The following is a 15,480-nucleotide window of genomic DNA, read 5'->3' as shown; positions in this document are numbered from 1 at the left end:
TATATTATGTATAAAATTATATTAGATAAACAGAAAATATAATTTATTATATATACATTATATATATATAAAAACATATTGCAGATACATGTATTAAATCAAAAGTTAAAAGTACAACAAAACTCATATACAAGATAATTTAGAATACTATGTTATATCCAGGAAATAAGAAATGCTGTCATAAAAATGAATTGATTCTTGTTATTTTTTAATGTCTTTGACTTTTTACATTGCTGTCGAAACTTTCAATGTAAATGTTGTCAGCTCTTATGCGATAAGATGAAGTTAACGTGTTTGCGAAGCAAATGCATTTGAGAAATATTATTATATAAACATATTTAAGGAATGAATAATCAAACAAGATAAATTTATTATGAATCAAATTGATCAAAATTTTTTTTATAAAATATATAACAATATATATGTATCATGTGTAAGAAATTTCTCTAAGAAATGTTTCTAAGAGAATAAAAAATGTTTCTAAATAATTTATTTTCACTTTTTATTATATATAATTTAAAAAAAAAGCAAAAAAGTTTTTTGAATAAGTAAATAGTTATTACTTAAAAAGAAACAATACTAACAAAGGTTCCTAATTTATAAAAAATTTCTTATATATATAATATATACACATATATCTTATAATTTTCAAAAAAATCTTAATGATTATTGATGATAAATTTATCTTGTTTTCTTAATTTTGATTATTCATTTTCATTGACTATATGTTATACGTAATTAAATATTATGTATAAATTTTTATTTTCTTTTTAGCATAGCTTTTATGGCTTACAAACTAAAATATATTAATTCTACTATAATTGTAATTTTTCTTCAATATATAGATTATTGTCTTTATATTTATTTATATTACAAATTTGAAATTGAGTAAAATTAAATGAGAAATTTGATTTAATCAAAATATATTCGTACATTATATTTAATTGTTTCTAATATATTAATATATCCAAGAAATGGATTCAAACTTGATACATTTTAATTCATAAATTATGATTATATTGTAATACATAGGAAATTATGCTAGAAAAGAAAATGATTTGATTGAGAGTAGGAAGGTTTGTTAAAAATTATTCTTTTAACAATTAATCTTTCTACCATAGAAATATAATATGCGATCTTAGCTATTTCAAAAATGTATACGTTTTGCATAATATGTATATAAATATTTTTTCTTATATGTCTTATATCTAATATAATGCTAATATTTTATTTCATATTAATAAAAATTGTTTTGTTCTATATAAGTAAGAGAAACAGTTTTGCTATCTGAATGGTATAGCAAAAGTATCTATAATATGGTACAAAGTATTGTTTGAAAACTCTGATAAATATCAATGGAATCAAAGACGCACGTGTGAAACATGTGATTTAAATATTAAGTGAAATATTTTTTTCGAAGTTTTGTAAAGTATTCGTAAACATAAATTTCAAATAGATTAGATTTCTTCATGGACGTGTTAATACGTGATTGTAATCGTATTATTTTACAAAAAATATTATTAAATTTTTGAATTTTAATGAGACTTGTTAAAATTATTTTCTCTCCAATTCAATTATTCAATTACACATTAATATTTTTAAACAATATTTTTTTAAATCTTTCCTAAACATTAATCTAATAATTTTTCTTTATTCAAGATTATTTACGAAATATAAGATATTCGTACGTAAGATATAATTTTAAAGTATGTTTCTAAATTTTTTTAAAGAATATCTGTTTAAATTTTATTAAATTACTGTTAAATTACTAATTTCTTTAAATTACGTTTCTTTTTAATCAAATTTTAGAAATCAGTAATATTCACATGTGTGTTTTGAAATTTCTTCTATCACTACATGTAAATTATATATGTAAACACAATATTCAATTGTTTGTATACTGTTACAATAACCGCAAAAATTAAAAATAAGAAATGTCAATTTAAAAATCTTAGAAATATAAAAAATATATATAAAAATACATCATAGTAAAAAGGTTAAGAATTAAAAAAATAAATTAAATTAAAATAAATTAATTTAATAAATTATATTTAAATAAATAGTAATAAATTAAAAATAATAATAAAAAGTTAAGAATTAAAAATTAAGAAAGTCAATACTTAAAAAAAGTCGATCGATAAAATATATTTAATAAAATAATTTATCATATTGTTTTATCTTCGATGTATAACCTTTTATTTATATTTTATTTTATAGTTTTAACTAAAAATCAAAAAAGTAAGTACAAACATGATACTTTTAATGATCGTAAATATATCTTTATCTTTTATATTTTTCCTTATTATTATTTCTGTATACAAGTAATATCTTTATTTAAAGATTTTCAAAAAGACTGAAAAAAATTATCAATAAATTGCGTGTTATAATTGTAATCGCTAAATTGTACTATATGAATTTTTTTATAACTATTAAATATTGTGAATACATTAAATAGTATAAATGAATTGATATATTTGTTAATTTTCCCTTATAGCACGTAATGCGACTCTAACCGATTTGATGAAATGTAAATTAACACAAAAGGGAATGGAATATAGAGGTTCAATAGCTAAAACCGCTGGTGATATTCGGTGTCAATCTTGGTTTATACAAGATCCGGTACACGAGGTGATTTGATTTATTTTTTAATTTCCTAACTTTGTTCGAATTTTTATTATATATAATTATATTATATATAATTAAAAATAATTATCTTGCATTATTCTTCCTTTTGAGCTCTTCACTTTTGTTAGATTTTATATATATATATATATATTTTTTTTTTAATAAAAAAATGTCAGGTTAGCAAAGATATAACTGATAATGATTTTCCCGAAAAATCAATGAAAATGGCGAAAAATTACTGTAGAAATCCAACGGGAGATAATAGAGGTCCATGGTGTTATACCTTAGAACCTACGCTTATAGACGACGAATGCGATGTGCCTCTTTGTAATTTTGGAGGTAATATACCTAAGTCATAAATTCTCTTTTGTTCTGTCAACACTTGAAAATTTTCGTTGCCCATTTTATCTTGAGAGTCTACGAAAACGAAAGACTAATTTTAAGTCGAAGTATAAAGCAATAATACTATTTGTTACATTAAATTACTGATCAAAAAATTTCTTAGTTACAATTGTTCATTGAATATATTTGAACAATATCTTAAAAGAAAATTCATCTAATCCGAGAATTTTTATTTGAATGAAAGTTTATATGTATATAGAGCAAAATTATGTTTAAAAAAAAAAAAAAAACGAAAAACGCAGAAATACACAAAAAATCGAAAGGAAAGAAGAACTTTAGATTTAAATTTTTAATTTCGGATATTAATAAAAATATAAAAATATTTTAGTACTATACATAAAAACCGATATAAACAGATAGATTTTTTAATATATTGAATACTATCGAAATATCATTAATACAACAATCTTCAGTATCGTAACCGTTGTCAAACGAATATCATTCTCAAGAGATTAAATATATTTGATTTAAGTTAATAACAATGAAAACTACTCAAAGATCTATTATACAAATGTTTTTTATTCTATCCTACTAATATAATTATCCTACTATAATATTATATTTTCTTATTTTATATTATATTTTAATATTATTTTTAAATATATTTTTACATTACGTAGCATTTATGTTATTAAAAAAAGAATTGAGATAGTTTGAAAAATAAACATAAAACGAGTAAATAAAATATAATTTGATGTAACATTACAATAAATTAAAAAAAATTCATTTGTATAATATCTTATTCTGCATTGTAATTCTTCTATTATTTCTTTTTTTCAAATATATAATATAATAATCATGAAAAAGGACGGGCATTTTACCATTTAAAAATTTTTTTAACCAAACAATCATATCTATTATTGTAATTCCATTGAGAGAATAAAAAAAACATATAAAATTTAATAAATATTACCTTATATAAATGATGTATTATTGTGATAATAGACGTAATCAATCTTGTGTAACTGTAATGTAGACAGCTGGAAACAATTCAACTGAATGTTAACAAATTTTAAAAAAAAAATTTAATCCAATATACATTATTATACATTATTTAAGACAAACTTTGTGTTTTATAGACGATATAAACGATCTCTTTGCCACGATACAAGTGCGGTTTCCTATTTTATAGTTGTTGTTTATCGATGGCATCAGACATGCGCGGATATTGATCTCGCATAAATTTGAATTCGCGGCGGTTAATTCTTATTTTCGATAATAAATATAATAATAATAAACAACCTTGATTCCCGCGATATTCTAACCGACCAAAACATAAGTTTAAACTTCGTTTACCTTTGTACGAATTCGATGCATTCACAAGGTATAAAGGGCAGGTAACTACTGAAGGCAGTAACTACTGAGAACATAGCTGAAAATGGAAAGATTTTATTCTTACAATGTGATTGTTGGAAATAGTCTATACTTCAGGACGAACTATAAGACAGTCTATGATTTTCAGTATTCCTCGACGTACAATGTACTCAAATAAATGAAACAACTTCAAAGCGGTATATCTTGGTAAGATGATAAATTAAATTTGATTTTATGAAGAAGAGTATATATATATTATATATTGCAGTTAATAAAAATTGAAAAAAATTATTTTCTTTGATTATTTTCCGTAAATATAGCAAAAACTCATACTTTTTATTCGTTTATTTTTTAACTTAGGTCATTTTTGTGCCTACATTCAGATTTATATGAAAATACATAAGAAATTATTTTATTCTTAAATATCAAAATTTTGTTACGACGTGTTTCGTAGCACTTTTTACATAAAAAAGTTAAATTTATAAAAAAAAAAAAAATAAAAATTTTTTTCTGTATATAAATATTAGCATGTTGTATCAATTTAGAGAAACAATGAAAATTATAAGGTGTCTATAATTTCATTATGGAAAGTAAAGATTTTAAATGAAATGAACCAGACTAGTAATTTTGCTAATTTTCGAAACAATATTATTTTTAATATTATTAGTGTAATTTTAGTTTTAAATCGTATTTTTTTTAAACGTTTCATTTTATATCTAATAAAAGGTTTTTCTTATATATGTATTTATTTATAAACGAACAGAATGTAGACAATCAGGACCAGGAGCTGATTATGGAGGAACCAAAGAAGTCACTAGATCAAGAAGTAAATGTAAAACATGGCATAAACGACTTCAACTTAAAACTGGAGAAGTAAGAGAATTATTAATTTTTTTAATCTGATGAGCATTGAAATTTGGAATTTTGACAAAAATAAAAATTTTTTTCTCGTGAAACATTTTAAAAATTAAATAATAAAATGTTATTTTTAAAAATAATAGCATATACATATAAATATACATATTTAAAAAGATTTTTAACAATTTAATTTTACATTGTAGGTTGTAAAATTCAAAGAAAACAAGTTTCCTGACAGATCAGTTAAAAAGGCTGAAAATTTTTGTAGAAATCCCACAGGGGATGTTGGAGGGCCATGGTGTTACGTTGATGAAGAAAACTTTGAATACGTTGTGAAAGAGTATTGTGATATTTCATTTTGCGATGATAAAGGTTTGATTTTACATTTATTTTATCGTTATCATATTCAATAATCAATTTGAATAAGAATTTTTTGATAAAAATAAAAAAAAATACATTTATTAATAAAAATTCATTGTATATTAGATTGTTTGGCATTTACGAAGAATTCATCTATATATACTATATTGGCAAAATTACACGCACCTAGCGGTAATATTACATTCTGGATTAAATTATGGAATCCTGATGATGAAAAAATAGTATGTACTATGTCAAAATTTTATTTGACATGTTCAGTGTAACACGAACGAACGTATCATAGGGATTTTCTAATTTATGGCGTACAGTCATGAATTTTCTTACAAAAAATCAAACGTATCATTCGATAAATACTGTCATGAGTGTGCATAGCCATCTTGGATTTCTTTTTAAGAAAAAGAAAATAAAGCAAAAGTAAAAGATAAGATAAATATAAAGAAATATCAAAATTTTACGTACTTTGTACAGATAAAAAGTATTATAAAGCTATTTTAAGATATTTTTACTTAAATCCTTAAGATTGTTAAGATTTAACTGGATAAAATAATATTTACAGGCAGAAGCTGCACTAATTTTTACTCTTTTACCAGTACCAACTTCTTCGGAAATCATAGCTGAAGAATGGACTGCAGGAGTTGAAATAATGTTTTCAAATTCTGGCAGTCGTCAAACGTTTCCAAAATATGATGTTAGTAATAATTTTTTAATATTTTTTCGATCGTTTAACTACATGAATGTGTAATTAATATTTTATATTATTATTGATCAGATTTTCAATATTTCTCCAGATAAAAATGAAAATAATTTTTTAAATAATTTAATAAAATAATAATTGAACATATAGCAGTATTTTATTAGGATGTGTTTATATTAGGAAGATGAAATTTTCGAAAGTAGCCCGGAAATATTAATCGGAACAAGATGGACGGGAATATGGATAACGTGGGGAGGTGGTTTTATTTCCGCCGGTATCGAAGGAAAATCGAAACCCATAATTATGCAGGAATATAAGAAAAAACATGGAATTACAAGTTTACATCTAGATACGTTTCTATATTATGGTGTTCGAGGAACGAACGTTTTATGGAATACACCATTTTGTCAAAAACGTATGTTTTCAATATTTTTTAAATTGTTCAATCGATAATTTAAATTTAAAATCTTTTTAAAGTTAAAGATATTAAAAAAAAGATTTCTTTTTATGGAATTTATTTATTTTTTTCAAAATATATAAAATATAAAATAAAAAAAATTATTTAAATGTTATCAAATTAATAAGAAATATAAAAAAATACTAAACGTATAATTAAAAATAACTATAACTAAAAATATATATAATAAATTGATTTAAATATACTTTTTTAAATGAAATTTAATGCGAATGCATATAAATTCCAGATTGCGATTTATATATAACTTTTGGAATTGATTTTTCAAAAATTTGGGCTATGCAAAAACATAACGATACAATTGACGTTCGATTTTTTGCTCGTGCAAGCGAAAATATTCAAATACGTTTATACGAAACACCTATATTGGAATATCCTTATGTACACGTAAGTATCTTTTAACATTTATACTTTATCTTTTTATTTAAATTATCGTCAATTGAATAATTTTATTAAATGAATAAAAAAATATATTAATAATAATTTATTAAGATTTAAAATAAATGGAATAAGTTTACTTTTATATTAAATATATTACTAGATAACGTTAGGCAAAGAAATCTCAACACTTACGTATCAAGCAACGGAGGAAACTTCGAAACTTTATCTAAAAGAGATCACAACCTCAGATGTACTCGATTTTTGGTCATGGAGAGAGTTTACCATCAGGTTTTGTCAAATTGTCGAATTTTGCATATGTTAAATTTCATTTTATTTTTATATTACTATTCTTATAATGAAGCTTTTTTTCTATAGTATTTTTGGAACGCACTTTCATTTATATTCGCATAAACATAGAGGTGCTATCGAATTAATGTACATGAACGAAAATTTTTTTGCCCATTTGAGATGGTTCAGTATCGGAAGCGAAAATACTATTGCACAATGGACGCTATTTTGTTCGCCGGAAGGTAATATTTTCTTGCTTAAATTTTATGATTATTTTAAAATATAAATTAATAATAATATATATATATATAAAGTATGTTTGATATATAAAAAAGATTATAATTATATTTAAATAGAATCAGATGTTGTAGAAGATCCTTGGCCACCAAATTGTCTTTCTGAGTTAAGAGATTACGATTACAAAGGTACACAGTGGACAAGCATTAATGAAATTCCATGTGTTCCATGGATATCAAAAGACGTAAGAAATATAAAGAAGAAGTTGCTTTGAATGTTGCTCTGACATGTTTTATTTTTAATAAGATTCCATCAGAAATTAAGGATGATAAAAAATTCATCGATGGATCGGTTTTGAAGGCTCTTAATAAATGTAGAAATCCCACTCGTGATCCCAAAGGTCCTTATTGTTACGCGTACACCCCTTGGGAAAGCGAAACCATCACGAAACGACATTGTAAGATACGAAAGTGCAGATCGATAGGTAATTAATATTTTGTTATATTACAAACATATAAAAATTTATCATTTTTGTGACATGATTCTAAAAATTTCCATAAAAATGAAATATTGCAAAATGCGTGATAAAACAATAAAATTATAATTATAGAAAATAATAAAATTGTATGTTGCGTTAACTATGCTTCCTAATTTTCAGAATGTCGAATGGCAGGAACCGCGAACGATTACATGGGAAAACTTATAAAAACACGTTCAGGACGTGCTTGTATCTCCTGGCCAATCCCCCCACCGAAGCCTGAAGAGAGTAGGGCCCGTACTATCAGATCTGCCATCCAGGATCCTGAAGAATTAAGATCATACTATCGCTTAATACAGCGCTCTCCGCAGCCGCCAAAACGTCCAGGACTTCCTTTTAGTCCTAAACTCGTTGCAATTGCCGGCCACGAGATCTTCAATGACAGCCGTTATCCGGATGGAAGTGCATTGAACGCTAGCAATTATTGCAGAAATCCATCGCGCAATATAGGTGGCACTTGGTGTTACACCGCTGATCCTTCCGTACCACGGGATCTTTGCAATGTTAGAGACTGTGATAAACCAGGTAAATATTGGATCATTGATAATGGAAAAAGAATTAAGAGAAAAGTTTATTTTTATTGGTTACATTTATCTGTTTACTCAGATCGGTATAACGATTGGTTGCTTCAAAAGTTCTTTTTTGTTTTCTTGCTGTATAGATTTTATTTATCTATTTAGAATTTTCATAGAATAGAGTGATAGACTTAACGATGATTATTACTAACAATAATTATTATTTACAGAAGAGTTTATAGTTCTTGTTAGAGAAGATAGCTTGGGTAGACGTTTATTTATTTTACCCGAATATCGTTCCGAAGGTTTACATTTTTCTCTGAAAGTTTGGGAACCCGATGATCGAGATACCGTTTCCATTATCTTTCTAGCCGAAGATGGACTTAAGTCGCGTTTTATTCTGAAAATAGGAACATTGGATAATGAAAAAGTGCTACTCTATTATCAATCAGAAACATCACGTAACATATATATATATATACATATATATAAATTAGAATCTTTTATATTCGGATTTATGATATCATATTTTTTTTATTTTTTTAATAAATGAACTTCTTCTTAACCGTTTCTTGAAAACACATGGAAATGAAAAAACAAAAAAGAAAGAAAAGATAGATTAATTCATTCTAATCTTTAAATATGCAAATATAATTATATTCAATATAAATACTATAATTAATTACATATAAAAAGAATTATAATTCGAAAAAATCGATATTCTTTCAAGTTAATTTATCCTTTTGAACATGAAATCAGATAAGAAGAAATTCATGTAATTGAAGAAACGAATGCAATTAATTCGATCGACTATCTAAATTGTTTAATTAAAAATGGTTATTCCGTAAATAATATTCGCCTTTTCTATGCTTTTTTAATTTTTTTCTTTTCTTTTTATTATTTTATTCTAAGCAAAATCTATTTAATTACAGATATTGCCTTAGTAAAAAAAAAAACTTTGCCCCATTTACTTTACACGGGAAAATGGAGCAGCTTTGTAATTCAAGTACCACGAGGGAAATTTTTACTATTCTACGAAGATGATCCTACACCTATATTTGAATGGATTAATCCTAATCCCTCTATTGCTTTTTTACCTATGTATTATTATTATGGTACCGAAGTGGGGAACGCTGTTGGTTTCGCTTTCGATCGTGATCTGAGTAAATATGACTCATCCAATTATTATTTTTAATTATCATAATTATTTCCATCTTTATTATTTTATTTTATGAAATGAAGATCTTTCTCAAAGATAGAAATTTTACACGGAAGAACAACTTTTTACATTCAATTTTTGCTTTAACTCGTTAACGATGTTTTTAACTTTAGTAGCCAGATTTATCTTAGAGTTTATTAAATTAGTGTTATTGTATCTCGTATACAATTTGTGTCACGTTTAAAATATTTATAAAATAATAGATTGTCATATAGAAAACACGAAAACTGATCGATACACGAGAATTTTATCGTTATCAACATGGATAGAAAAAGAAGTAATAATTCCTGACCATATAACTTTTCAAATGCGTGGAGAAGGTGGAGTTCTTATACCTTTATATCAGATGCCTGTAATTCCAGGGTAAATTGGCTTTTTGTAAGTTACATGAAAAGATCTAATTTATGTTGTTCAAATTTAACAAACGATGTTAAATTTTCATGATCTGTTTTTTCTTGTTATCACAATATGACAAAACATCTTTCAATACTAATTAAATAATTTGACTTTTAATAGATACTACGTGCTTAAAATTAATAATCCAGAACGTTGGATATGGTTTACGAAAACTACGTTTCCTAATGTGACAGTTTATCATAAACAAAGAGCACAAGTAGCTTTATTTACAAAAAATACATGGACCAATATTACAATAAAGTAAAGGATCAAAGAATTAATAGAATGATCTAATAAATTAATAGTTTTGTGATTCATTAATGAAAAATATTCATAGATGGACTGAATATATCATAGATATTTATTCTAATTCAACAAATGTGTTTCATTATCAACATAAAGATCCTCTTATATTTTATTTCTTTTCTGTCGGAGTTGAACCGCCACATTGGGTCACTTGGACTGCCAATTGTATGCCAATAGGTAAGAATAATTGCATTTTTTTAACTATTAAATAATTATCTATTGAGAATTTTATTTGTTATAAGAGTTTATTTATTTGAAATTAATTATTTATTGTATTCACCGTTATATAAGATAAAAAAAGTTTAAAACTATTGAAGAACATATACAAATTATAGGAAAATAAATTAATAAAGATAAACTTGTTAAAAAGATATAGATGGACCACCAATTGATGGAGGTTGGTCAGAATGGGGACCATGGGCATGCAGCGTAAGTTGCAATGGTGGTACAGGAGTACGAAAACGACGTTGTGACTCTCCAAAACCTAATTTTAGGGGTGAACCATGTGTGGGGCCAAGTAAAATGATTGGACGTTGTAATGAAATAATTTGTGGTGATATAACCGAAGGTATGTTTATATTACATTTTTATTTTATTCGAAAATCATAAAGATGATCGCATGATGCTTGACAATAATTGAATGGAAATAATTCTAATTATTTAAAAATCCTAATTATTAAAAAACTTGAAAATTAATAAACTTGATGAGTTAACGATTAGTGAAAACGATAAAACGTTTTTATTATAAAGTTAGAATCCTTTTTTTGCATTTTCTAGCTTCTGTTTTATATACGGGAAATTTAAATCAAAGTAATCTTTACAAAAAATTATAATTTTGTTTCTAAAATAATCTTTATACATTTCCATGATTTTTCTTTCGATCATTTTAAATACGTAATAAAAATCAATATTTTAAGCAATTTTTTTTACATGTAATGTGATCGATTTTAATTTTCAAGATATTTATAAAAAATTTAACTTTTGAATATTATTACATTAAATTTTGTCTAATACATATATATAAAAAGTATATAAACACTTATGATATATAAAAATATGATTGAATAAATTCTGTAACGATTTTTAATCAATTAATTAATTGATTAAATATTAGTATCGCCTTTTTACATATAGACGTATAGACAAAGAGAGCAAGTAGTGAGAAAAGGACAGAGATAAATTAAAAATTGTGACATCAGCGCCATCTTCAGAGTGCCGCAAATGAAACACAAATAAATAAGGAGAGCAAATAATTGAAAAAGGATAGAGATAGGTAGAATTGACAATTAGCGCCATCTCTTAGATATCAGCAACACTTCTTTGAAAAGTAGATAAAGAAGGATAAGAATTAATTACTAGCACCATCTTGAATACCGAAGTAGGATAAAACAGAGTGAGAATTGAGAACTAGCGCCATCTCTTCGCTATTCCTAAAAACTTTTCTTGAAAAAGTGTTGTTAATATTCGAGAGATGGCGCTGAAAGTCAATTCTACCTATCTCTATCCTTTTTCAATTATTTGCTCTCCTTATTTATTTGTGTTTCATTTGCGGCACTCTGAAGATGGCGCTGATGTCACAACTTTTAATTTATCTCTGTCCTTTTCTCACTATTTGCTCTCTTTGTTTATACTTGTTCTTGGCGCATGATCAGAGACAAAATACGAAATATCAATTAAACACTATTTCATCATTTCTTTTTCAAAATTATAATATGTCTTGTGTTTTAATCTTTAATATAAAAAATATTAATGTTATATTCTTGGCTTTATAATATATCTTTGAAATAATGAATTCGCAAAACATAAAGGATAGAAAGAAATTTTAAAGCATTCTATAAAAAAATAACACAATTTATATATTTTTTTTTCTATATTATACTTTTATTATAGAATATGCGATGCTATTAATCTCTAACTATATTTTACAATAGTTATAATCAATTGATATTATAATTGATGTCGCAATAAACTTTTTTCGTTTATTTTTGAAATATAAAATATTTATTAAAGTAAATATAAAAAATATATAACTTAAAATTAATATTACATCTATAAAAGAATCTATAATGACTTATGTTTTATTTTATTATTTTATTATATACAGATACAATAAATTCAATAAATCGAAGAATTCGAAGGAATTACACATCTCTTACGGTAAAAGAACACCATGCAATCACACTTAAATCCGACGAGGATATTGTTAAATCTATCATTACAGAATCTCCTCGTTCTGAATTACAATGGTCATTAAATGGTATCTTTATAGAAATAGAACCCGATAGATTGGAATTGAAAGATTTTAACATTGGTAAAAATTAATTTGTTCTCGCTTATTGACATATTGTTATAATTCTTTAAATAACTTAGCGTATATTTTCAATTAATTATATTCATTGAAGAGATATATAAATTTCAAATTTGTTGTTATACTTATTTTTCATATTTATTATATATTTAGAAAATTATTAATAGTTATATATATTTATTTAAATATAATATTCAGGAATAATTGATAGATATAATAATATATTTATTTAGAGATAAAAGAAGCTGTTTTAAACGATTCTGGCGTTTATGCAATGACACTGCGTCGAGTTAATGGGAGATATTCGATCATCAAAGTTATAACTTTAGCGGTGATTCCAGAGAAAGAAAATTTAAAAGTGAGGGAAACTCTGGGCACTACCATACAATGTCATTGTGCCGTCTTAGGACATATTTATTCAGAGCTTCAAGTGATCTGGCTAGTACGTAATAAAACGTATAAAGATTATGGTATTACACTTCCCATTGCCGCCGATATCGAACAGCTTACAAAAATTAATAAAACATATAATGGAATGTGGCAATGCGTTGTGAAACAAAATGATTTGAACTTTGAGTGGATAACAAATATGATTTACATTAAAGGTAATTAATTATTACACCATAATTCTATAAAAAATAGTATCATAATAATATTAAAATTAAATATTTTTAATTTTTATTTTATTGCGCGATATATTTCCTATATCATCTTGAGAAAAATTAGAAGTTAAAGTTCCTTCTTCAAGCGAGATGGCACTCTCTTAGCTCTTTATTTAACCCTATGCAGATAAAAGAACATTACATAAAAAATGTATTTCGGCTAAAATTATTATACATAAGATCATATACATTTTTAATATATGCATAATTTATTAAACGGGTCTTGGTAGAAACTTGCAAGAACCGGAAAAACCGGTAATAGTGTGAGTAACATTATATTCGAGACCTTCTAAGGATGTTATTATTTAAAGATTTTCTCTAAATGAATTTCGCACGGTTATTTGCACGTATTCACAATTTTTTACAGAAATGATTTAAAATTTTTTAAACTTAAAATCATGCTGAAATAAAAAATTTTTCTAAAATTTATCTGCTTATGATAATATAGTGAACTACCTTTTTAGTAGATAGTATTAAATATAATAATAAATTTAAGTTTAAAGTTAAGTTTAAAATATATTTATATACATATATACATTTATTATTATATATTAGTACTATATAATTATATGTAAAAATATTATTGCATATAATGTAATAATATATGTTATTTATTATTGTTATACCAATCTTTATTTTTAAAATTATTAAATTTTATATTCTTTTATTTAATTAATTTAACACTATATATATTATTATAAGTTCTAGGACCACCAAATTGGCGTACGTACTTAATGGAAGATCAAGCAACACGTTTCTTTTTTGGTTGGCTACCAAGCGAAGATTATGTTGTTGCCTTTGTAGTGATTCTTTTCTTATTTTTAGTTGGTATTATAATTTTAGGATCTTATTTCTATATAAGGTATATATATATATATATTAAAAACAATAGTTCCATTTATTTAATATACCTTTTTAATATATTATCATTTCATTGATATAATATAATATCTTTAATATGATAATTTAATGATTGAAAATCATCTTTTTAGAATAAATAAATATAATATATAAATATAATTTATCTTTGAATTAGGATTCGAGAAAGTGGAAGAAGGATAATTGATTTAACCGACGTAGTCAGAAGTCCAAGACCCTCGCGATATGAACCATTAAAATTTAAAATTCCTACAGTAATCGTAGAAGAAATAGAAACTCCCGAAGAACTAGAAACTCCCGAAGAAGAACCGACTACCGAAGATCAAGTGACTACCGAAGATCAAGTGACTACTGAAGATCAAGTGACTACCGAAGATCAAACTACTACCGAAGTAACTACTGAAGATCAAACAACTACCGAAGCAACTACAGATCAAGAGCAAACAATAATTACAAGAGCAAATAACCGAAGATAGATCAAAATATTAAGCAATCACTTCTTGAAAATAGAATACAGTGTTTATTATATATAATTGAATTATCATTAGTTATCATATAATTATATATAATTATAATATAATCAATTCAAATTTTACCAATTTTAATTCATTATTCACGAATTAAAATTAACAATATCATCTATATCATTGCACATACATGAGTGCACAACTTTTTCAACTCTGTAAAAAAAAAATATCAATAATAAAAGAGAAACAGTCGCATTAAATATTGAATAACCGGTTTAATTGAGAAAATTGCTTGAGAAAGTAAAAATTTTTGAAACTTATCAAGCTTTCAACGCATAAGTATTAATCGAACGTTTCTCACAACACGATCTTTAAAAGGCCTTAATTGGCGAAAAACCAGATAATGACAAAGAAGTGGGGAGAAGAGGAGGTGGAGAAATATACGAAACTGGGCCCCTGATCGATTTCGTAACTTTATTTCTCGGTGTAGCAGCGTTCGATCGTAACGAATGAATAAGAGGAGAGGTTTTTCAGG

At 24.8% G+C, this 15,480-nt stretch overlaps 2 protein-coding genes across 2 annotated transcripts; both read left to right on the top strand.

Moving 5' to 3' along the window:
- The first annotated feature begins 2,849 nt into the window (after positions 1-2,849).
- Positions 2,850-12,951, top strand: LOC100863467 (uncharacterized). Its single transcript, XM_086914542.1, has 19 exons — positions 2,850-2,964; positions 5,105-5,214; positions 5,403-5,571; positions 5,686-5,801; positions 6,137-6,268; positions 6,455-6,689; positions 6,979-7,136; positions 7,291-7,418; positions 7,506-7,660; positions 7,775-7,899; positions 7,962-8,139; positions 8,314-8,718; positions 8,939-9,169; positions 9,641-9,871; positions 10,131-10,290; positions 10,444-10,584; positions 10,661-10,806; positions 11,000-11,197; positions 12,734-12,951. Exons 1-19 carry the CDS (start codon positions 2,850-2,852, stop codon positions 12,949-12,951), a joined length of 3,351 nt encoding a protein of 1,116 aa, XP_086770668.1.
- A 225-nt stretch (positions 12,952-13,176) lies between these two features.
- LOC147656543 (uncharacterized) lies at positions 13,177-15,205 on the top strand. Its single transcript, XM_086914544.1, has 3 exons — positions 13,177-13,542; positions 14,302-14,461; positions 14,636-15,205. The coding sequence occupies exons 1-3, from the start codon at positions 13,212-13,214 to the stop codon at positions 14,952-14,954; spliced, it is 810 nt and encodes a 269-aa protein (XP_086770670.1). The 5' UTR covers positions 13,177-13,211; the 3' UTR covers positions 14,955-15,205.
- Positions 15,206-15,480: the final 275 nt, after the last annotated feature.

Source organism: Apis florea, unplaced genomic scaffold (assembly GCF_048593485.1).
Source record: "Apis florea isolate Af1SG1 unplaced genomic scaffold, ASM4859348v1 contig_3696_pilon, whole genome shotgun sequence".
NCBI classification, from domain to species: domain Eukaryota; kingdom Metazoa; phylum Arthropoda; class Insecta; order Hymenoptera; family Apidae; genus Apis; species Apis florea.
This window is presented reverse-complemented; position numbering and strand designations above follow the sequence as displayed.

What these genes read in the sequence shown, in the direction of transcription:
- LOC100863467 (XM_086914542.1), top strand. Translation starts at nt 2,850, where the DNA reads ATGGCGAAAAATTACTGTAGAAATCCAACGGGAGATAATAGAGGTCCA. An exon ending in ATCCTGATGATGAAAAAATA is followed by an intron (nt 5,802 to 6,136) that starts GTATGTACTATG and finishes TAATATTTACAG; the next exon opens with GCAGAAGCTGCACTAATTTT. An exon ending in TTCCATGGATATCAAAAGAC is followed by an intron (nt 7,900 to 7,961) that starts GTAAGAAATATA and finishes ATTTTTAATAAG; the next exon opens with ATTCCATCAGAAATTAAGGA.
- LOC147656543 (XM_086914544.1), top strand. Translation starts at nt 13,212, where the DNA reads ATGACACTGCGTCGAGTTAATGGGAGATATTCGATCATCAAAGTTATA. An exon ending in AAATATGATTTACATTAAAG is followed by an intron (nt 13,543 to 14,301) that starts GTAATTAATTAT and finishes TATTATTATAAG; the next exon opens with TTCTAGGACCACCAAATTGG. An exon ending in GGATCTTATTTCTATATAAG is followed by an intron (nt 14,462 to 14,635) that starts GTATATATATAT and finishes TCTTTGAATTAG; the next exon opens with GATTCGAGAAAGTGGAAGAA.